The 20404-nt window shown below is 43.7% G+C and overlaps 1 protein-coding gene across 30 annotated transcripts in view; it reads left to right on the forward strand.

The window, feature by feature from the left end:
• Positions 1–20404, forward strand: part of RBFOX2 (RNA binding fox-1 homolog 2) — a 267496-nt gene that overhangs the window by 204092 nt on the left and 43000 nt on the right. For 28 of the 30 annotated variants that reach the window (XR_009451108.1, XR_009451109.1, XM_059681695.1 and 25 more), the window contains one exon: positions 4583–4807. Coding sequence is in view for 28 of the 30 variants with exons in the window: in XM_059681695.1 (XP_059537678.1) it covers positions 4583–4807 (225 nt within the window). In the remaining 2 variants the exon portion in view is untranslated. The remainder of the gene's footprint in view (positions 1–4582; positions 4808–20404) is intronic. The other 2 variants (XM_059681692.1, XM_059681711.1) reach the window with 1 other exon arrangement.

Consider the following 20404-nt stretch of genomic DNA (forward strand, 5'->3'; position numbering starts at 1 on the left):
GTCCAGGATCTTTTGCCATGTTCTCTCCAGCGAAGTCCTTCTGTCTCTAGAGAAGGTTCTGTGTAGGTTCTGTGCCTAGGCTCTGTCTCTCTTGGTCCTGTCTTCCAAGCCCTGTGTTCTAAGTTCTGTGTTCTGAGTTCTGTCTGTTTCTGTCTTGTTACAACTGTATTTATACCAGTTGATTCAATCCTATCAATCTCTATTACAAAGGTTAGGGCGTTTCTTATCTCCATTCCAGGGAGAAAAGATTATGTAGTTTAAGCATGATTGTTCGTAGTTAAAGGGATTAATTACCTGCCTGGCACTTAGTTGAGGGGTTTTATTCCCTCCCTAACTTCAGGGGAAAATCCCTACCTGGGGAAACAACCTTTCTCAGAGAGGAGACCTTGGTTAAAACACATAGCGCCAAGAAGGTGAGCAAACATATTAAGAACCGTATGCTATATATGCCAGGTCCCTTGAAACAGCAAGGATGGACCGGCTCCCGGCATATAACTCCGGAATATGACCTGGAAATTTAATAGACATCAGAAACCATTTAACATTTTTAATAATAATAATACATACATACATATGTAACTGGGAAATTTTTCAGACATTGCAGAGTGTATGAGATAAAATATGAAATCACTCCTCTCCCAATTTCATTCCCTTAGTGTTTAAGTATAATGATTTTTGTTTAATAAAAATAACATTCCTATAACTAACAAAATAATCTATCAAGAATTGCTTCTTGATCTCCCTTTTCTGCCTTTCATCTCTTTGAAACACACAGTACTGAGGCTACAAGTGGATCCTACAGAATGTTTTTGCCTTTCTTCCCTCATCTACCACTGCTAATTGATGTGTTTATTTAGTTGGCTGAGCCAGCTTCATGGAGACTACCCCTGTGGGAGTGTGAAGACTGTGTACTCGTGTGCTACAGTATCATTCCCAACAGGGCTGGGGTGGGGAGCAGAGCCCAGGCAGAGCATTCCCAGTTCCCTTTGCCATGTTATTCATAACTGGAAAGAGTGTCTTTTAGCCTTTACCTGTCATTTAGTGGACCCTCCCTGTGCCCTGTAAGATCATATTTAGGCCTGCAGTTGGAGTATGGATCTGTGGAGACTTTTGGTACTTTTAATCTCTTTCATTCACCAGTCCACCTGAATTTGAATGTTCACTTTCATATCTGTCTTCAGGCCAGTAAATCCTGCAAGGGCTTCTGAAGCATAGTGCTTCATGTAGGTAGGTGAGTGGGTGGGTGGGTGAGTGGGTAGGTAGGTCGATAGAGATAATAACATTGAGTTGATTGAAGGAGAGGACAAGAGTTGTTTTACTTTCCTCTTAGGATGCCCAGAATGGCTACGGAGAAATCGTCTACAATAGCCCAACATTAAGATAATGAAAATAATTTATATAGTGATGGGTGACAAAGGTAGACTTTTCCCCTGAAAAATTATGGGTAAAAATTTAAAGTTTTCATAGCATAATTTCTAAGAACTAAACAAAGGGAAGATTTTTATGTAAAGCAAACTTTCGTACCATGTAGAAATTATTCTTGGACACTGGAGACTGCTGAATTTTGATGTTATGTAACTTTAAAATGAAAGACCGTTATGAATCTTTATCTCTAGGGAATGTCACTCTCATTTTCTTAAGAATAGCACAATATGTCCTGACCAGTTTGGCTCAGTGGATAGAGCGTTGGCCTGCGGACTGAAGGGTCCCCGGTTCGATTCCAGTCGAGGGCATGTACCTTGGTTGCGGGCACATCCCCAATGGGGGTTGTGCAGGAGGCAGCTGATCGATGTTTCTCTCTCATCGATGTTTCTAACTCTCTGTTCCTCTCCCATCCTCTCTGTAAAAAAATCAATAAAATATACTAAAAAAATAAAAGAATAGCACAATAATTCAGTGCTTCAGCATATTGGCTTCCTCTTATTGATTCCATTTTTCTTTTCATTCTCTTTTATATTAAAAATACTTTATAGGCTTTGTTACAAAAGTAACATATGCTTATTATTAGGAGTACAAGAGAACTTGGGGATTTGGGATAGATATCTTTGCTGTTTGATTGTGGTGAGGGCTTCATGTGTGTACATATGAAATTTGTACATATATGTCAAATGGGCCATATTGTACACTATAAATAGATGCGGTTTATTATATGCCAAGTACTCCTCAATAAAACTTTTTAATTTAATGACTAAAAATTGGACTTATTTTGTTGTTAATATGTATTTTCATTTGTTAGAGATTGAGCATGTTTATTGGATCAGCCATTTGTATTTCATCTTCTGTGAATAATTCAGTTTGTCTCTTTTTCTGTTGTATTTCTTTTCAATTTGTGTAACTTACTCTTGCATTAGTAATGATAAAACCCATTGTGTCTTTCTTACCTGTTGACAATATTTCCCCCTGGTTGGCTTACTTTGATTTTGAGGTCCATTTCTCCCCCTTTCTTTTTCCCTCCCTATGACTCCCCCTCTCTTTTTTCCCCTCCTGGTTTTTAGGTTTCCTGTCTCACTTAAGATTTTTCCAAACTCCAGTTATACTCCCAAGTTTTTTATTTTTATAGTTGTAGTTGTTATATTAGATTTTATTCCTTCTGGAATTTTTTTGGTGTGGGCTATAAGCTAAGGGGTTAATTTTATTTTCTTTGTGGAAAGTACCCAACTTTTACAAATACCATAGGATAAATACCTCCCCCCCACCCCCAACACACACGCACACACACGCACACACTGAATTGAAATACCACCTTTATCTTCTATTAAGTTTCCAGATAAGCTCCACTCTTTTTTAGGATTGTCATTGTTCCATTAATCCCTTTGTATATTCTTACTGTTTAATCACAGTAGTTTCACAGCGAGTGTTAATACATGATAGAGCATGCCCCTCTTCATAGTTTGTCCTTTTCCAAAGTTACCTAGTGGTTTTTCATATACCAATTGGAAAGGTATTTAGTCCTAGTTCCTTCCCCAGACACATTTGCTTCTGATTGGAAATGACATTTTATTTTTGGAAGGATTAACATTATTATATTAAGTATCTTCTTCATTTATAATAGCCTTTGTACATTTTTTCTGTTTTATTTTATGCAGAATAACTGATTGTAGTATTGGTGGTTGATTCTTCCTTTAAAAATAGTGTGAGGCCCTAACCGGTTTGGCTCAGTGGATAGAGCGTCGGCCTGCGGACTCAAGGGTCCCAGGTTCTATTCCGGTCAAGGGCATGTACCTTGGTTGCGGGCACATCCCCAGTGGGGGGCATGCAGGATGCAGCTGATCGGTGTTTCTCACTCATCGATGTTTCTAACTCTCTATCCCTCTCTCTTCCTCTCTGTAAAAAATCAATAAAGTATATTTTTTAAAAAATAGTGTGAGATCTTTCTGTAATTTTGGATGCATTTTGTTTGTGATAGTGTGAGTTTTAATGGCCATCAAGTTAATGTTAAAAGCCTGACATGAGGTTTAGAAAATGCTTCTGAAGGTTCCGTTTCCTGCAGCTCTCAGTAGATAGAGAATCCCTTCTTGAATTGAGGGGGAAGAAGGATAATTGGGACGAGAGAGAAAGGAAACATTACTTCCTTGTTTGAAGGAAGTGATGTTCATGATTAGGAGAAAACCAAGTGACATAAACCCAGATTTTCTTTGATCCCCAATGATTTGATGTCTAAAATGTGGGGTGGGGAGGGGAGGGGAGTGTTGATCAAAGTGCGAACATTTTGAAGCCATCTCTGCCTATAACTTCCAGAAGGACAGTGGTTGAAGACTGCAGATTTGCACAGTAAAATTATGGCTTTACTTTTCATTGAATAAAATGGGAGGTCAGGAGGTGAATTGTTGAGGAGGGAGGGTTTTGCCAAATCTATCACACAAGATTTAAATTGGGATTTTGTATGTGAACTTAAAGAACAGAAGTAAGAGAAGGACTGTGGAACTAAAATGGCTTATAATAATTTCTATAGTTAATGCACATTCTTTATGATATTTCAAATATTACACTAGATCCCAAGCAAGCATGTGGGAGTGGGTATTGTGTGGAGAGTCCTGCTGTGTTGTTAACCTGAACTCTCTGCTCTTAAAATCGCAAAGTCTCTGTTGTGTGGTTTTGAGAATTTAATTTATAATGTCATTCTACATATTGTTATGAATTGTAATTTAATGAATTTGATTTGTTTCTCCCTAAGAATCACTGAAGGAATAGAATGCCCTAAAGAAAATACTAATGACACAAATTAATTTCAACTCTTATAACTTATTTTGAATGAGAAATTTCCTGGCATTTTTTAAAACTTGAAGGAAAATTTTTTATTCTGGCAACTAGTTAACTTGAATATGGTCATGGACCTGTCTAGTAACCACAAATTGACTGAAGTTTGGTATGTGTTTGTGTGAGCATACATCTGTATATATTTGTGTGTGTGTGTGTGTGTGTGTGTGTGTGTAATATTTCCCCCAATTGTAAGGCAGTGTTATATTTCACCTGAGCAGTGAAGGAGTATTCAGATAATTTTGTATACTCACCTTAAAAATAATTACGGAATGAGAATTTAAAGTCACTTTTCCTTATTTTTTTTCCTCACTGTTTCTTATAGGGTAACCAGGAGCCAACAACAACTCCTGATGCAATGGTTCAGCCTTTTACTACCATCCCGTTTCCACCTCCTCCACAGAACGGAATTCCCACAGAATATGGAGTGCCACACACTCAGGACTACGCCGGCCAGACCAGTGAACACAACCTGACACTCTACGGCAGTACACAAGCCCACGGAGAGCAGAGTAGCAACTCGCCCAGCACACAAAACGGATCTCTCACGGTACGTGGGTTATGAGGTGGACGGTGGAAAGGTGCATGTCATCTTTGAGATCGTCACCTTAATCGTCATACCAGAAACCCTTTTGAATTAATTTAGCATTTACATTACACTACATAGCATTTATGTCGCTTCAGTTCTACTCCAAGTATTGCAATTAGAAGATAAGGATTTAGCATTCAAACTCACAGCCCCAGCCCAGGAGCTTACAGTGTGGAGGTGGATCAGTTTAACAAGGTAAGTGCAGTGGTGAGACTAAGCTTAGGGGATGCTGCTCTTTTACATTTCACCAGTAGCTTTCATTCTGCAAAATTCTCATGGTCCCTTCTCTGTTCTCAAACACAGTTGCTCAGCAGCATTCTGCACGTTGCCTCCTCCCTCCTCCTTGATATGCTTAGTCTGTTGGCTTTTGTGACCCCAGTTTTCCTCCTCAGCCGTGGGGGTTCTTTCTTAGTCTCTTTTGCTGGTTCTTCTTTCCCTGTTCAGCTTTTACTAGTAAATGTTGCAGTACTTTAGGCCTGGATCCTAGGACCCCTTTTCTCCTATTGTACATCCTTTCTATATATAATTGTATTACTAAATATATCTGGTTTCTCAAGCAAAACCTGTGACTCATTCTTTTTTTTTTTTCCTCCTTCATCTCTACATCTCATCCACCAGCAAGTATTGGCAACCATACTTCAAAATATTTTCTTACTTCAACCTCTTCTCATTGTTTTAAGAATACAGCTGCATAGTGTTCAGGACTAAGAGCTGAGTCTTCTGCCAGATTTCTTGGGTTTGGGTCCTCATGTGGCCCTTACTTAGCAGCATGACCTTGGGCCCGTTATTTAATCTTTCTGCCGTGGCTTGCTCACCTGCAAAGTGAAGACAGTAGTACCTACCTCAAGTCGCTGTTGGGAGATTTAAAAGAGTTTAAGTTGTGTATAAGGTAGTTATCATCATCATCACTACTCTAATTCAGACCTCATCACTTACCCGTATTTCTTGTATTGCTGTTGCCATTCTCCACATAGCAGCCAAGATAGGGGTTTGTTGTTGTTGTTTTTAATGTAAATAATGTTATTTTCCTGCTTAACTCTAGTGGTTCCCAACATACTCAGAAGAAAATCCAAACTCTCTACTTGCTTTACTAATCCCTGGCCCCAAACTCTTTGACTTCACTTCTTACTACTAACTTACTAAAGTAAAGGAAATGTCTTAAATTAACAATAGGTTTGTATCACCTATATAATATTGTCTGTGGGATTGTGTAGTATATTTCTGACACTAAAAGCATTCTACACTCTACATAGAAAGATCTACCTGTAGTTTTTAGATTCTTTTGCCTTTCCTCTATCAGATTGTCAGGAGATGAGCTTTATTCAGCCATTAAGCCATATGATAAGATTTGTTTGAGTTTGTTTTAAGTGTTTTGCCTGGACTTAAGCTACTTTGTGGTATGCAGCTACTAATGTTTCTGCATAGTGATTTTCACTCTCGTTTTTACTTTTAAGCCTGACTAGAAGTTGCCCCTGTGTCTGCATGGCTTAGTGGTCAGCCAGTCATCTGGGCAGAGGTGTGCTGAAGCATCTCCAGCTTGTAAAGCTGTCACCATCTATTTGTGGGTGGGAAGCATATTCGGAGTTCAGCCAGTTCTCAAGTTTGCCTTGGGTTTTTCTTTCTCTTGGGGCCTCTCTTATCTCCCCTTCATCTGTATAGATTCATAGTCAGTGAGGAGAGTGTATACAGCTCTTCTGTGATTGTGTCATTTCCAGGGTCTCCCCTTTAGATTTCTGGCTGGCCCACCACTCACTCACCCCGATTAGACCACAACCTCAAACTAGAAAAACTGTATTTTCCATTAGGTTTCTACTAAGTTTGCCACTTTCCACTGACAGCTGTGGGTTTTCTGCTGTCTCCTCCAAATGCCCCTGTTTGAGTCTGCTGGTTTGCTTGGCCCCAGCCCTGGGCTGATAAAACCAAGGTCTCCCCAGCACTGCTGAGGGCTGGGGGTGGGTTAGTGGGTTAGAATAGCCCTAGGCAATAAGTTTGTAGACTCCTGCTAGTCTTACTCTAAGCTCTAGCAATTTTACAAAAAAATTTCTCTGTTTATTAATTGCCTTTGATTGATTTCCAGAACCCTGAAAGACTGTTGGACAACTTCGTCCAGTGTTCTTATTGTTTTCTTGTTTTGAGAAGAGGATTCCCTGACCTGTTCATGCCATCATAGCCAGAAGCCCTTTCCCATTTCATGATAGTTTACAATTACTCACTGCATCTCCTCACCACTACCTGTTTCTCTTCCTCTTTTTTCCCTATTGCCACTATTTCCCATTGTTTCAGGCTCCTGGATTGTATGTTTCTGAATGATAGTATTAAAGGTGAGCCCTGCTTCTAAATATAAATCTATACAATTAGGACCACTTTTTCTTTACAGTTTGGCATTATATTGACCAATTTGTGTTCCTGAAGAAATATTGAAATAATATTAGAAATCCATGTGCCACCCTAATAATGTTTAGATTATGAATTTATTGGTGCTGAGGAGAAAATGGAAAGTCCCTTTTGAGCTGTGTCTACTAACAGGGATAGCACAGATTTTATAATTTGGGAAGTTGCTAACAATAAAATGGTAAATTATTAGGGATCTCTGTTGAAGGTATTATATTTTTAAGTGTTCATTTTAAACATGAGTGAATTCGCTGCTCTTAAGCCACTTGCCTTTGGAAGTTGTATGTGTGTGTGTTCTTGGGGGATGTGTGTATATAGAGAGATTGAGTAGTTGAGCAGTGTATCATAAAATCTGGATTTGACAACATTACATATTATTCTATTAAACTTTAACTACCTAATTAAATGTTTCTTAAAATGGGTAGTCTGGTGATTCCTGTGGCCAATTAAATTCAAAAGGTAGATAGGTAGCATTGTTATTTATAAATAAATGATATCTTAACTTTACGTAACACTTTTTAGTTTAAAAATTGCTTCCACAAACAGTATTTTATTGTGGTTCATAAAGTAGCCCTTTGTGGTATGTTAAGGTATTCAAAGTCCATACTTTCCCCGCCAGCACTCTCCCTCCCGCTGCACAGCAGAAGGCAGTGTGGCTCTGCACTGGTCCTCTAAGCCAGCGGTCGCCAACCTTTCCAACCTCACGGATCACCAATGGTCCGCAGACCACCGGTTACTGACCGCTACTCCAAAGGTTTCCTTAAACCAGCGGTTGCCAACCTTTCGGACCTCACAGACCACCAGTGGTCTGCGGACCACCGGTTGGCAACCGCTGCTCTAAGCAGGCTCTTGACCTCGTTTCCCTCTCAGCCAAGTCAGCTCTGCTGGAATCCTTCCTTGCCTGGCATGCCGAGTGAAGCTGGATTTGTGTATTCTTGATTTAGGCTCAAGTAGAGTTCTAAGCTGACCACTGTGTGTGGTACTTACAGGCTGTGATTATTCTGTACTTTTGTCTCCCTAACTAAACTGTAAGCCTTTAAAGAAAAAGTTATTTGTGTTCATCTTTGCATTCCCTGACTTTTCACATACTTGGTCCTTAATAGTTACTCAGTAAATATTTCTTGGGGGAAAAATGAAAGAAGATACAGGTGTGCCGGAAGAGATCTGAGGAGAGAGAAGGCGGGTGAGGGTACTTCTTGGTGGGATGGTGGTGATCTGGGCCTTGTATTGAGAGTGATTAGAATTTGAACATGCGTAGGTGGTGGTGGAAGAATAGGAATGTCATTTCTCAAAGCAAAGGTGGAGAAATAGAAAAGATCAAAATACCTTTGAATGAAAGCATGGGTTTCCATTTGGCTAAAGTTTTGGGTGTTGAGGCATACTAATGGGAAGTAAGCTGGGAGAGGGTCACTGGAGTACCTATTGGAAAGAGTATTTGAATACCTAACTGAGAAATGACTTTATTGAAGGTTTTTGTGCAAATCAGTGGAAGTGAGAATTGTGCCTCCAGAAGATTAGTCTGCTGCATATACAAGATGAGTAGAGAAGCCAGGACACTCTTAGGAAAGAGTCTTAGGCTTGGAGTTGATAATGAGGTTCTGGATAAGGGGGTTGCAGTGCTTATATAGAGGAGGGAATTAAAGAGAAATTATGAAGGTAGTATATACAGGACTTGACAGCTGATTGGATGAGTAAAATAAGATCATTATCAAAGATTATGTGATCCTTATGCAATAACTGTGTCTTGAATAAATCATTTTACCTCCCAAGTTGCAGTTTCCTCATCTATCAAATGAATATATCTGATAGGATTAGAGTGAGAATAAATTATATATGTTTGGGAATTACTTGTTTAAATAGTTCTTTAAGATAATTGCTTTTTAAATCAGTTGTTCCGATTGATGTCACTTACATGTGCTTTTTTTTATTATTGTGAGCCACAACAGTATTTTAATACTGGTCTTGTTTATGTTGGATATTCCCATCTTATTGATGGGGAGAACAAAAGAAAGGACTTCTCATACAAAAAGGAGAAATAAGCAATGAAATCTGGAATTTTATCTCTAAAATGTTTTTAGAAATTGATTTTAACATTGTGTTCTTAAGATGAGAGCTTGTTTTGACAGTCAGTTCGTCTCATACTGTGCATTAGCGAGGGAGCGCAGTTAGGGGTCTCCCACCTGGGTCTGCAAAGGCTTGATTATCCCTGAGCCTGCTGCAGAGAAGAAAGGACAGCAGTTCCTGCATGTTTAGATGTCTTTCCAAATGCCAGCAGGCATGAAAAACCAAAGTGTTTGAAGTAAACAAGCTTTGGCGAATAATCTTCAGATCTGAGGTTCATATTTATATACATATTCTGCCTACTTATTAGATTATACATTTCTTTTTTTTAATATATTTTATTTATTTTTTACAGAGAGAAAGGGAGAGAGAGAGTTATAGAAACATCGATGAGAGAGAAACATCTATCAGCGATCAGCTGCCTCCTGCAATCTCCTACTGGGGATGTGCCCGCAACCCAGGTACATGCCCTTGACTGGAATCAAACCTGGGAACTTTCAGTCCACAGGCCGACGCTCTGTCCACTGAGCCAAACCGGTTTCGGCCGATTATACATTTCTTGAGGGCAGGAACCATTGTCCTCTTCTCATTACTCCAATTGGTATATAGTTGATGTTTATTCTTGGGCTTTCGTGCTTACCGCTAAATAAAGGTGGCTCTGACCCCACATTGCCCACCATCCTTGGTCTCTTCGCTACATCCTTTCTTTGGAGATGCAGTCTGATTTTCTTGCCCTCCTCTCCTGTCAGAAGATCAGTCTGACCAGCTTCCCTTGGAATTGCCCACTGACTCCCTTGTGGATTGGTTACCCACTAAAACATAGCCAAAAAGTTGTACCCCTTAAAAATGGGCCCATTTGCCCAAATAAGACTTGGGGAACATAGTGGAAAAAATGGGGTGCAAATCTTTCTATCACGTGATGTATTGTTGGGCTCTATTACCTTCAGCCTGCAACAGAGGGATTATTATCAGCACATTCTCCTTCAGACTAGAGTTAGAGGCCTGGGGCGTCAAGGGTCATGTGAGACTCAAACCATCCTTTCGATATATTGTTAATATTGTTAACTTCATGATTATTGCTTCCTCTCAAGGGTGTGAAGCACAAACACACATATATCCTTTAGATGTGCTTAGGGTATAAAATATATCACAGTCTTATTTTATACAAATTTGGATTGTTCAGAACTGAAATGGGATATCGAAAAATTAATGAAATTTCACTTTGGGGCAACTTTTAAACTGTTAAAGAATAAAATTTGACTAAGAAAATTATACAGATCTTATTGGCTTTATTCAGTGATTCATGAATTGATTAGCATCCAATCTAGCAGATAGAAAGGAGCTCTGAAGAGCTGTACAAAGCAAGAGATTTTATAGGCCGAAGGGAGCAGGAACAAGGAAGTCCTACTGGGCATTTGCTAATTGGTTAAAGCGGGGTTGCTCTCCTTATATGGAGGAAAGGGAAATCTTGGAGCTGGGTGTGGCACCTTGTGCTGAGCAGGCAAGTGCTGGTTGGTTGATGTAGGCCTGCCTTTTCTGGGAAAGCCAAGCATAGACATTTTAGTTAGGTTTTGGTTTGTTGACATGGGCCTCGGCATAAGCAACTCCATTTTGGGTCCAGTCTGGTTCCTTTTAACAGAACCAATGTGAATCTTCCTAAATGAAAACTTTGTTAATAATTGCCCAATTTCAAAGCTATCTGCATTGTGTGGCAATTCACATGGCAGTTCTACTCTTAGCAGTTATAGAAATACTAGAGGCCCGGTGCACAAAAATTTGTGCACTCGGGGGGGGAGGGGGGGTCCCTCAGCCTGGCCTGTGCCCTCTAGCAGTCTGGGACCCCTCGGGAGATAACGACCTGCTGGCTTAGGCTTGCTCCCGGGTGGCAGAGGGCAGGCCCAATCCCTAGGTGCAGCCCCTGGTCGGGCTCAGAGCAGGGCTGATTGGGGAGTTGGGGCGCCGCCCCCTGTCACACTCAAGGCAGGGTCGATGGGGAGGTTGTGGAGCAACCCCCTGTCACACACAGAGCAGGGCCCATCAGGGGGGTTGGGGCTCTGTACCCTGTCACGCACAGAGCAGGGCCCATCAGGGGGTTGGGGTGCTGCCCTCTATCACCCACAGAGCAGGGCGGATCAGGCGGTTGGGGCGCCGCCACTCTCACACTCAGGGCAGGGCTGATGGGGAGGTTATGGCTCTACCCCGTCACACACAGAGCAGGGCCCGTGGGGGGGGGGGGGGAGCTCCCCCCTATCAGGCACAGAGCAGGGTGGATAGGGAGGTTGTGGCCCCGCCCCCTGTCACACACAGAGCCGCAGGACGATCAGGGGGTTTGGGTGCTGCCCCCTGTCATGCTGATTCCAGTGCCGGGAGGCCTCACGGCTCCGCTGATCCCGGTTCCGGGAGGCATATTACCCTTTTACTATATAGAATAGAGGCCTGGTGCACGGGTGGGGCCGGCTGGTTTGCCCTGAAGGGTGTCCTGGATCAGGGTGGGGGATCCCAATGGGGTGCCTGGCCAGTCTGGGTGAGGAGCTGAGGGCTGTTTTCAGGCTGGGGGTGACTGAACTCCCAAACGCTCCTTTTTTCCTTTTTTTTTTTTTTTTTTTTTTTTTTTTTTTTTTTTTTTTTTAATTCTGGGCCAGCTTTAGCTTGAGGCTTGGCTCCAGCTCTTAGGCCTCCGGCTGAAAGTAGGTTTCTGGCCTTTTCTTACAATGTTGCGAATCTGCTGGCTGAAGTTGGGCGTATTTGTTACAGAGTTTCTTAAACTGCCAGCTCAGAGGCAGCGGCAGGCAGGCGGGGAACGTTGGTTTCCTCCGTCACTGGGGCAACCAAGCCTCATGTTAGTTTCAAGCTGCCTGGCTGCCGGCCGCCATCTTGGCTGACAGTTAATTTGCATATCTCACTGATTAGCCAATGAAAAGGGTATCGGTCATACGCCAATTACCATGTTTCTCTTTTATTAGTATAGGATCTTCTATCCTTTGGTAAGTTTAGTCTTGAATTTTGCAGTTTTCAGAACCACATCCCTTAGACTATATGTGACTAACTTTGTAACACTGAAAATATCTAATTCATCCTGTGAGGAAGATTCACCTTGACTGAAGACCAACCCCCATCCAAAAGCTACTTGTCTACAGTCTCTTTTCCACAGTTCTAAATTCCAGAAGTCCTGAAAAAACTGATTTTTGTAAGTTTACAGCAAACCTCACAACCTATATATAATCTTTATTTATGTGATAATGCATACATTTTGCTAAAGAACTATCACTGCCCCACGTCTCACTAAGGGTTTTACATTATAGATTATACCCATTATTGCCTGCCAAAATCCTAAAAATTCTGAATTCTGATATACATTTGGCCCTAAAGTTTTCAGATAGAGTCAAATGGCAGAGAGATGGGAAGTACAAGAAAGAGGTAAGAAAATTAGAGGACCAGTCTAGAATATCCAGCATCTAATAATACAAGTCTCAGAAAGAGAGAAAGATAAAGTGTATAGGGTGGAATCATCAGCGAAGTAATTCAAGGAAACTTCCATGGACTGAAGGGCAATAATTTCCAATTTATGAGACCATGGGATTCCCAGCAAAATAGACCAAAATGAAATAAACCTACATTAAGGCATATCTGTGTGGAATTTTAGAACGCTGGCTATACCTGAGAGAATGGGAGGAAGTCACATACAAGAAGATGGGAATCATGATGCCATCAGATTTCTCAGCAGCAACACTGGGAGCTAGACAACAAGTGCAAGTTGCCTTCAGAATCCTAAAGGAATTTTTTTTAACCTGGATTTCTATACCCAAACACTCATTAAAATGAGTTGTTTTAATAGATGTTTTAGACATGAATCAGATTCTCAAGAGATTTACTGTGTAAATTGAATTTCCCCTCCTTCCCATTAGCCTTACAGAGGTGAAAATAAGAAATTGCTACATCCCAGGAAACAAAAGAAAATTAAATATTGAAGGAAATGGATACTTCATAAATCAAAATATTGTTCCTGAATTACAAGATTCCTTTTATCTCGCATAAAGTTTTATGATAAAGACTTGGAAGGTTATACTTCACCTTGTATTGCCAGAGTTCTCTTTCAGCCCAGAACAGAACATTGATTCACAATGTATAAATAATTAAAATATTTTTATGTTTCATAGAGGAGTCAGAAAAATTCATCCATTTCCCAGTTATACACATTTTAAAAATTTGAGTTTAGCAAAACAGAACATTTTTAGTCCTCATTTCTAGAATGAGGTTTTGAGACTTAAAATCTGATGTGCTGTTCAGTGTAAAAGCCCCGGGCTCTCTGCAGTGTTGACAGATAGCTGGACCTCACTGGCGGCTGCGTTGTTTGAAGCGTGGATGTACAGACTTGAGTCAGCGGGTCCCATCTAGCGTTGCCACTGCCAGTCCTACTGTAAACTCTCAGTCACAGACTCCAGTCTCTTCTGTTTCATTCCCTGCCCAGTGAATAAATTAGGTCAGGAAATGACCACAGAAGGAAAAGACAGAACCTTCGGAGATTGTTTATATAGGCAGTAAAGTTGCTCAGTGGCTAGCAATAGAAAATAAAGCAAACCAATTCTGTACTGACTGAGATTTTTCTCAGAACAGTTTAACTGTCCACTTTTCACAAAGATATAGCTAAAAACTTTTTCTTATTCTCTGAGTGTTGTCTGTCTCAATAATTAGTCTATATTAAGGTAAACTTAAAGTTGAGAATGTCTAAGGGGAAATAGCTAATTACATGGAATATACATTTTCAATTCCTGTGTCCATTCAGTACCAAAATCTACTTCGCAGCCCCTTTGAGTATCAATTTAGTAGTTCTCTGGCATTTTTCCTTTGTAAATGTCAGTGTGCCTGGCTGGTTTTCTTTCCTCTAGCTTTTCCTCCCCTTTGTGGCCTCACCTGCTCGTCTCCCTTCAAGTATAGAATGCCTGTCACCTCTTGTAGTTTTTCTTGTCTCTTGCCCCATGCCTATCTCCACCCAGGAGAAGTCCTGCTCCTTCGGGTGAGTATTCTGAGAAAGCGAGAGAATGGGGTCCACGCATATTCACCCTTCTGATGAGAGAAGATAAGAGAGCATGGTGCAGTGTGAGAAAGGAGGTGGATTAGCATATGAGACTGGGCTGCCTGGGCTACTCTTCCACTTAATAATATGTGACCTTGGGCTTAACCTCTCTGTGCTATAATTTCTGCCTCTTTCAATTGGTGATAATAATAGTATCTTCCTCATAGAGTATTGTGAGAATTTTAAAAAATAATACATTTAAATACAATATAATATAGTGGTTAAGTACATGTACTTGAGCCAGACTACCTGTGTTCGAATGCCTGCTTCATTACTTTGGTAATATTTCTATTCCTCAGACTCCTCATCTGAAAAATAGGCTAAAAAATAGTACCTACTATGTTCTGAAGTTTAAAAAAAAAAAAAAAAGTACCTACTGTTACAATTGTTGAAAGAATTATATGAGTTAAAATATAGAGCGTATAGTATGTAGGCCAGTATTGGCAAATAGTTAACACTATTTATTTATTTATTTATTTATTTAGTTAGTTAGTTAGTTAGTTAGTTAGTTAGCACTATTTAAATATTACTTATTATTAAAAGGCTTAGATAAGAATTTGTTGTATAGTATACACTCAATAAATAGTTGATATGTTACAGGAAATTCCCATTTTCAACAATATTCTGTAAGAAGAAAGATTATGGTTTTGAAGAGAGGAAAGCATATTAGAGCCACAATATGATGCCACTATCTTTCCTCCTCCCACCAAATAATTTAAATGAACATGGCAATACTAAACAACTAGAACTCTATACACAGTTGAGTATAAGTTAGTACAGCGCTTTGAAAAAGTGATCCTCTATTAAGGCTGAACCTTACGCATATCCTTAACCCAGCAAATCCATTCCTAGACTCATTTACACGCAAAAGAAATGCATGCTCCATGTAACAAGACATAACAGAAATATTCATGTAACAAAGAACTTAATAGCCAAAAACTGGAAGCAACTCATATAAATTCTGTATGTTTATAAAACCGGAGGATGGAGAGGATGAATTACGACCTGTATATAAAATATGTGTAAAAGAAGGCAGACAAAAAAGTACGTATGGTGTGATCCCCCACCCCACCCCCCTGCTTTTTGTGTTTTTTTTTAAGTTCAAAAATGGTAAAACTAATTTTGCCATCAGGATAGTGGTAACCCTTCGGCAGGGGACCTGTGACTGGAGTTGAACCCAGGATGCTTCTGGAGTTCTGCTACTTGATCTATTTGATGGTTCCTTGGTGTATTTTCTTTGTGAAAATTCATTCTGCTATATGCTTATTATTTATGCATTTGTATAATATATATGTTAAACTTTAATTGAAAATTTATATTAACTCAAAAAGCTTGAGAATTTTAGAAACGATAGTTCACCTTTTCCTCTTGCCAAGCTTTCTAGAATTGCCCAGGCTGGGTGGCTCAGTTGGTAGGAATGTTGTCTCATGCACCAAAAAAGTTGTAGGTTCAAGTCCAGGTAAGGGCACTTATGGGAGGCAACCAATCGATGTTTCTCTTCCTCTTTCCTCCTTTCTCTCTCTAAAAAATAAGTAAAAAACAAAACCATATCCTCGGGTGAGGATTAAAAATATACTTCATACTTTAAAAAATTGTAGGTGTTCAGTTCCAGTGCAGATGCAAGAAAAAATGGTCCTCCTCACACTTTCTGTCTATCTGATTTTGGCAGCCAAGATTGGGGAATACAAAACAAAACAAAAAGTAGGTGCTCCTTACAGTGCCAGAAAATTAACCAATGTGGCTTCTAAACTTTTCTTAATTTAGGTCTCCGGGGCTGTGAAAAACTCAGGAGCAACAAATAAGTAGCTTGGGAAATATACTTTGAAGTAGTCATTAGTTTTCATTTACCTGTCATCTCACATATAGTGATACAGATACAGGAACTACAGATGGAGTGGGCAAAAGTAGGTTTTTGGCTGTGAATTCGCAGAACAGAGTTTATTCTTGTATTATTATTTACTAGAGGCACGGTGCACGGATTCGTGCACCGGTGGGGTCCCTCAGCCTGACCTGTGCCCTCTCGCAATCCAGGACCCCTCAGGGGATGTCAGACTGCCGGTTTTACCCCAATCCCTGCAGGCCAATACCGCCTGCTGCTCCCACCTGCCACTCACGCTCATCCTGGCCCTCCTGCATCTGCCGCAAGCTTGTGCCCAGTCAGTCCCGATCGGGAGAGGCTCATGCCATCGCAGCAGCGCTCACCAACCATAAGCCCTGCATCTGGCGCCTGTTGGTCAGCTGAGCAGCACTCCTGCTGTGGGAGCACACTGACCACCAGGGGGCAGCTCCTGCGTTGAGCATCTGCCCTGTGGTGGTCAGTGAGCATCATAGTGACAGGTTGACCAGCCGTTCGGTTGTTAAACATTTATAGAGAGAGAGATTAACTAGAGGTCCAGTGCACAGAATTGTGCACCAGTGGGGTCCCTCGGCCTGTCCAGCACCCTCTTGCAATCTGGGACCCCTCGGGGAATGTTGGAGAGCTGGTTTTGGCCCAGTCCCCACAGGCCAGGCTGAGGGACCCCTTCAGTGCACAAATCCATGCACCAGGCCTCTAGTACACATAACATCTTTGGTTAATCTCTTCCCGCCATCCTCCCTGCCCCCTTCCCTCTAAGATTCATCAGTCTGTCCCATGACTGTGCATTGAACGTCTGCCCCCTAGTAGTCATTGCACATCGTAGCAGTTGGCTGGTTGCTTAGGCTTTTATATATAAACTAGAGGCCCAGTGCACAAAAATTTGTGCACTCGGGGGGGAGGGGGGTCCCTCAGCCCGGCCTGTGCCCTCTCACAGTCTGGGACCCCTCGGGAGATAACGACCTGCTGGCTTAGGCCTGCTCCCGGGTGGCAGAGAGCAGGCCCAATCCCTAGGTGCAGCCCCTGGTCGGGCTCAGAGCAGGGCCGATTGGGGAGTTGGGGCGCCGCCCCGTCATGCACAGAGCAGGGAGATTGGGAGGTTGTGATGCCACCCTCAGTCACGCTCAGGGTAGGGCCGATTGGGGGTTGGGGCACCGTCCCCTGTCACACTCAAGGCAGGGTCAATGGAGAGGTTGCGGCGCCACCCTGTCATGCACAGAGCAGGGCCAATCAGGGGGTTGGAGCACTGCCCCCTGTCACTCACAGAGCAGGGCCCATCAGGGGGATTGGGGCTCTGTATCCTGTCACGCACAGAGCAGGGCCAATCAGGGGGTTGGGGCGCTGCCCCCTGTCACGCACAGAGTAGGGGCGATAGGGGAGTTGGGGTACCGCCCCCTGTCACACACAGAGCAGGGCCGATCAGGGGGTTGGGGCACCGCCCTCTCTCACCCACAGAGCAGGGCCGATCAGGGGGTTGGGGCGCCGCCACTCTCACACTCAGGGCAGGGCCGATGGGGAGGTTATGGCTCTACCCGTCACACACAGAGCAGGGCCTGTGGGGGAGGGGGGGTTGGTTGGGGAGCTCCTCCCTATCAGGCACAGAGCAGGGCTGATCAGGGGGTTGGGGCGCCTTCCCCTGTCACGAACAGAGCAGGATGGATAGGGAGGTTGTGGCCCCGCCCCCTGTCACACACAGAGCCGCAGGACGATCAGGGGGTTTGGGCGCTGCCCCCTGTCATGCTGATCCCGGTGCCGGGAGGCCTCGTGGCTCCGCTGATCCCGGTGCTGGGAGGCTTATTGCCCTTTTACTATATAGGGTAGAGGCCTGGTGCATGGGTGGGGCCGGCTGGTTTGCCCTGAAGGGTGTCCTGGATCAGGGTGGGGGTCCCCACTGGGGTGCCTGGCCAGCCTGGGTGAGGGGCTGATGGCTGTTTGCAGCTGGTAACACACCCTTCAGGGTGGGGGTCCCCACTGGGGTGCCTGGCCAGTCTGGGTGAGGGGCTGAGGGCTGTTTTCAGGCTGGGGGTGACTGAAGTTCCCAACCGCTCCTTTTTTTCTTTTTCTTTTTTTATTCTGGGCCAGCTTTAGCTTGAGGCTTGGCTCCAGCTCTTAGGCCTCTGGCTGAAAGTAGGTTTCTGGCCTTTGCATACAATGTTGCGAATCTGCTGGCTGAAGCCTGGCGGTATCTGTTACAATGTTTGAAACTGCAGGCTCAGAGGCCTGCAGCTGCAGGTGGGGAACATTGGAATCCTCCGTCACTGAGGCAAGCAAGCCTCATGTTAGTTTCAAGCTGCCTGGCTGCCGGCCACCATCTTGGCTGACAGTTAATTTGCATATCTCGCTGATTAGCCAATGAAAAGGGTAGCGGTCGTACGCCAATTACCATGTTTCTCTTTTATTAGTGTAGACTAGAGGCCCGGTGCACAAAAATTTGTGCCCTCGGGGGGGGAACGGGGGGTCCCTCAGCCCGGCCTGTGCCCTCTCACAGTCTGGGACCCCTCGGGAGATAACGACCTGCTGGCTTAGGCTGCTCCCGGGTGGCAGAGGGCAGGCCCAATCCCTAGGTGCAGCCCCTGGTCGGGCTCAGAGCAGGGCTGATTGGGGAGTTGGGGCGCCGCCCCCTGTCACACTCAAGGCAGGGTCGATGGGGAGGTTGTGGAGCAACCCCCTGTCACACACAGAGCAGGGCCCATCAGGGGGGTTGGGGCTCTGTACCCTGTCACGCACAGAGCAGGGCCCATCAGGGGGTTGGGGTGCTGCCCTCTATCACCCACAGAGCAGGGCGGATCAGGCGGTTGGGGCGCCACCACTCTCACACTCAGGGCAGGGCTGATGGGGAGGTTATGGCTCTACCCCATCACACACAGAGCAGGGCCCGTGAGGGGGCGGGGGGCGCTGCACCCTGTCACACACAGAGCCGCAGGGCGATCAGGGGGTTGGGGAGCTCCCCCGTATCAGGCACAGAGCAGGGCTGATCAGGAGGTTGGGGCGCCTTCCCCTGTCACGAACAGAGCAGGGTCGATAGGTTGTGGCCCCACCCCCTGTCACACACAGAGCCACAGGGCCATCAGGGGGTTTGGGTGCTGCCCCCTGTCACGCTGATCCCGGTGCTGGGAGGCATATTACCCTTTTACTATATAGAGGCCTGGTGCACGTGTGGGGGCCGGCTGGTTTGCCCTGAAGGGTGTCCTGGATCAGGGTGGGGGGTCCCCACTGGGATGCCTGGCCAGCCTGGGTGAGGGGCTGAGGGCTTTTTGCAGCTGGTCACACACCCTTCAGGGTGGGGGTCCCCACTGGGGTGCCTGGCCAGCCTGGGTCAAGGGATGATGGCTGTTTGCAGCTGGTCACACAGCCTTCAGGGTGGGGGTCCCCACTGGGGTGCCTGGCCAGTCTGGGTGAGGGGCTGAGGGCTGTTTTCAGGCTGGCGGGTGACAGAAGCTCCCAACCGCTCCTTTTTTTCCTTTTTTTTTATTCTGGGCCAGCCGTAGCTCTGAGGCTCCAGCTCTTAGGCCTCCACTCCTGAAAGCAGGTATCTGGTTTGTTTTGGTTCTAAAATCGAAACTCTGTATCAACTCCAGCTCTGAGATCCCAGCTAGCTGAAAGCAGGTTTCTGGGGTTTTGTTTAGCTTCTATATTTGTTACAATGTTTCTTAAACTGCAGGCTCAGAGGCCGGCAAGGCAGGCGGGGAACATTGGAGTCCTCCGTCACTGAAGCAAGCAAGCCTCATGTTAGTTTCAAGCTGCCTGGCTGCCGGCCGCCATCTTGGCTGGCAGTTAATTTGCACATCTCGCTGATTAGCCAATGGGAAGGGTAGCGGTCATACGCCAATTACCATGTTTCTCTTTTATTAGATAGGATAGATTATATTATTTTCCATATAAACAACTGTAAACCTACATTTGCCCACCCATATATAAATTATATATAAAACTGGTTTGTAGCTGGAATAAGTCTTTTTAACTTTTCTAGAGTGATATACTGACATCTGCAGACCTGAGCTGGTGCTTGTAAAGTTTGATTGGAGAAAGTTTCATGTGGTCCAGCTGTGAGATGTAAGAGGCAAGGTTGAAGGTTCTTGATAAGCATTCATTATAGTTGGTGCTCTTGCTTATTGCTTTGGTGTCCATGATGCAGTTTTAGTAACTTAGTGAGTTTCTTCTTTAGATGGAATTTGTT

The sequence above is a fragment of the Myotis daubentonii genome, chromosome 2, assembly GCF_963259705.1.
Source record: "Myotis daubentonii chromosome 2, mMyoDau2.1, whole genome shotgun sequence".
In the NCBI taxonomy this organism is placed as follows: domain Eukaryota; kingdom Metazoa; phylum Chordata; class Mammalia; order Chiroptera; family Vespertilionidae; genus Myotis; species Myotis daubentonii.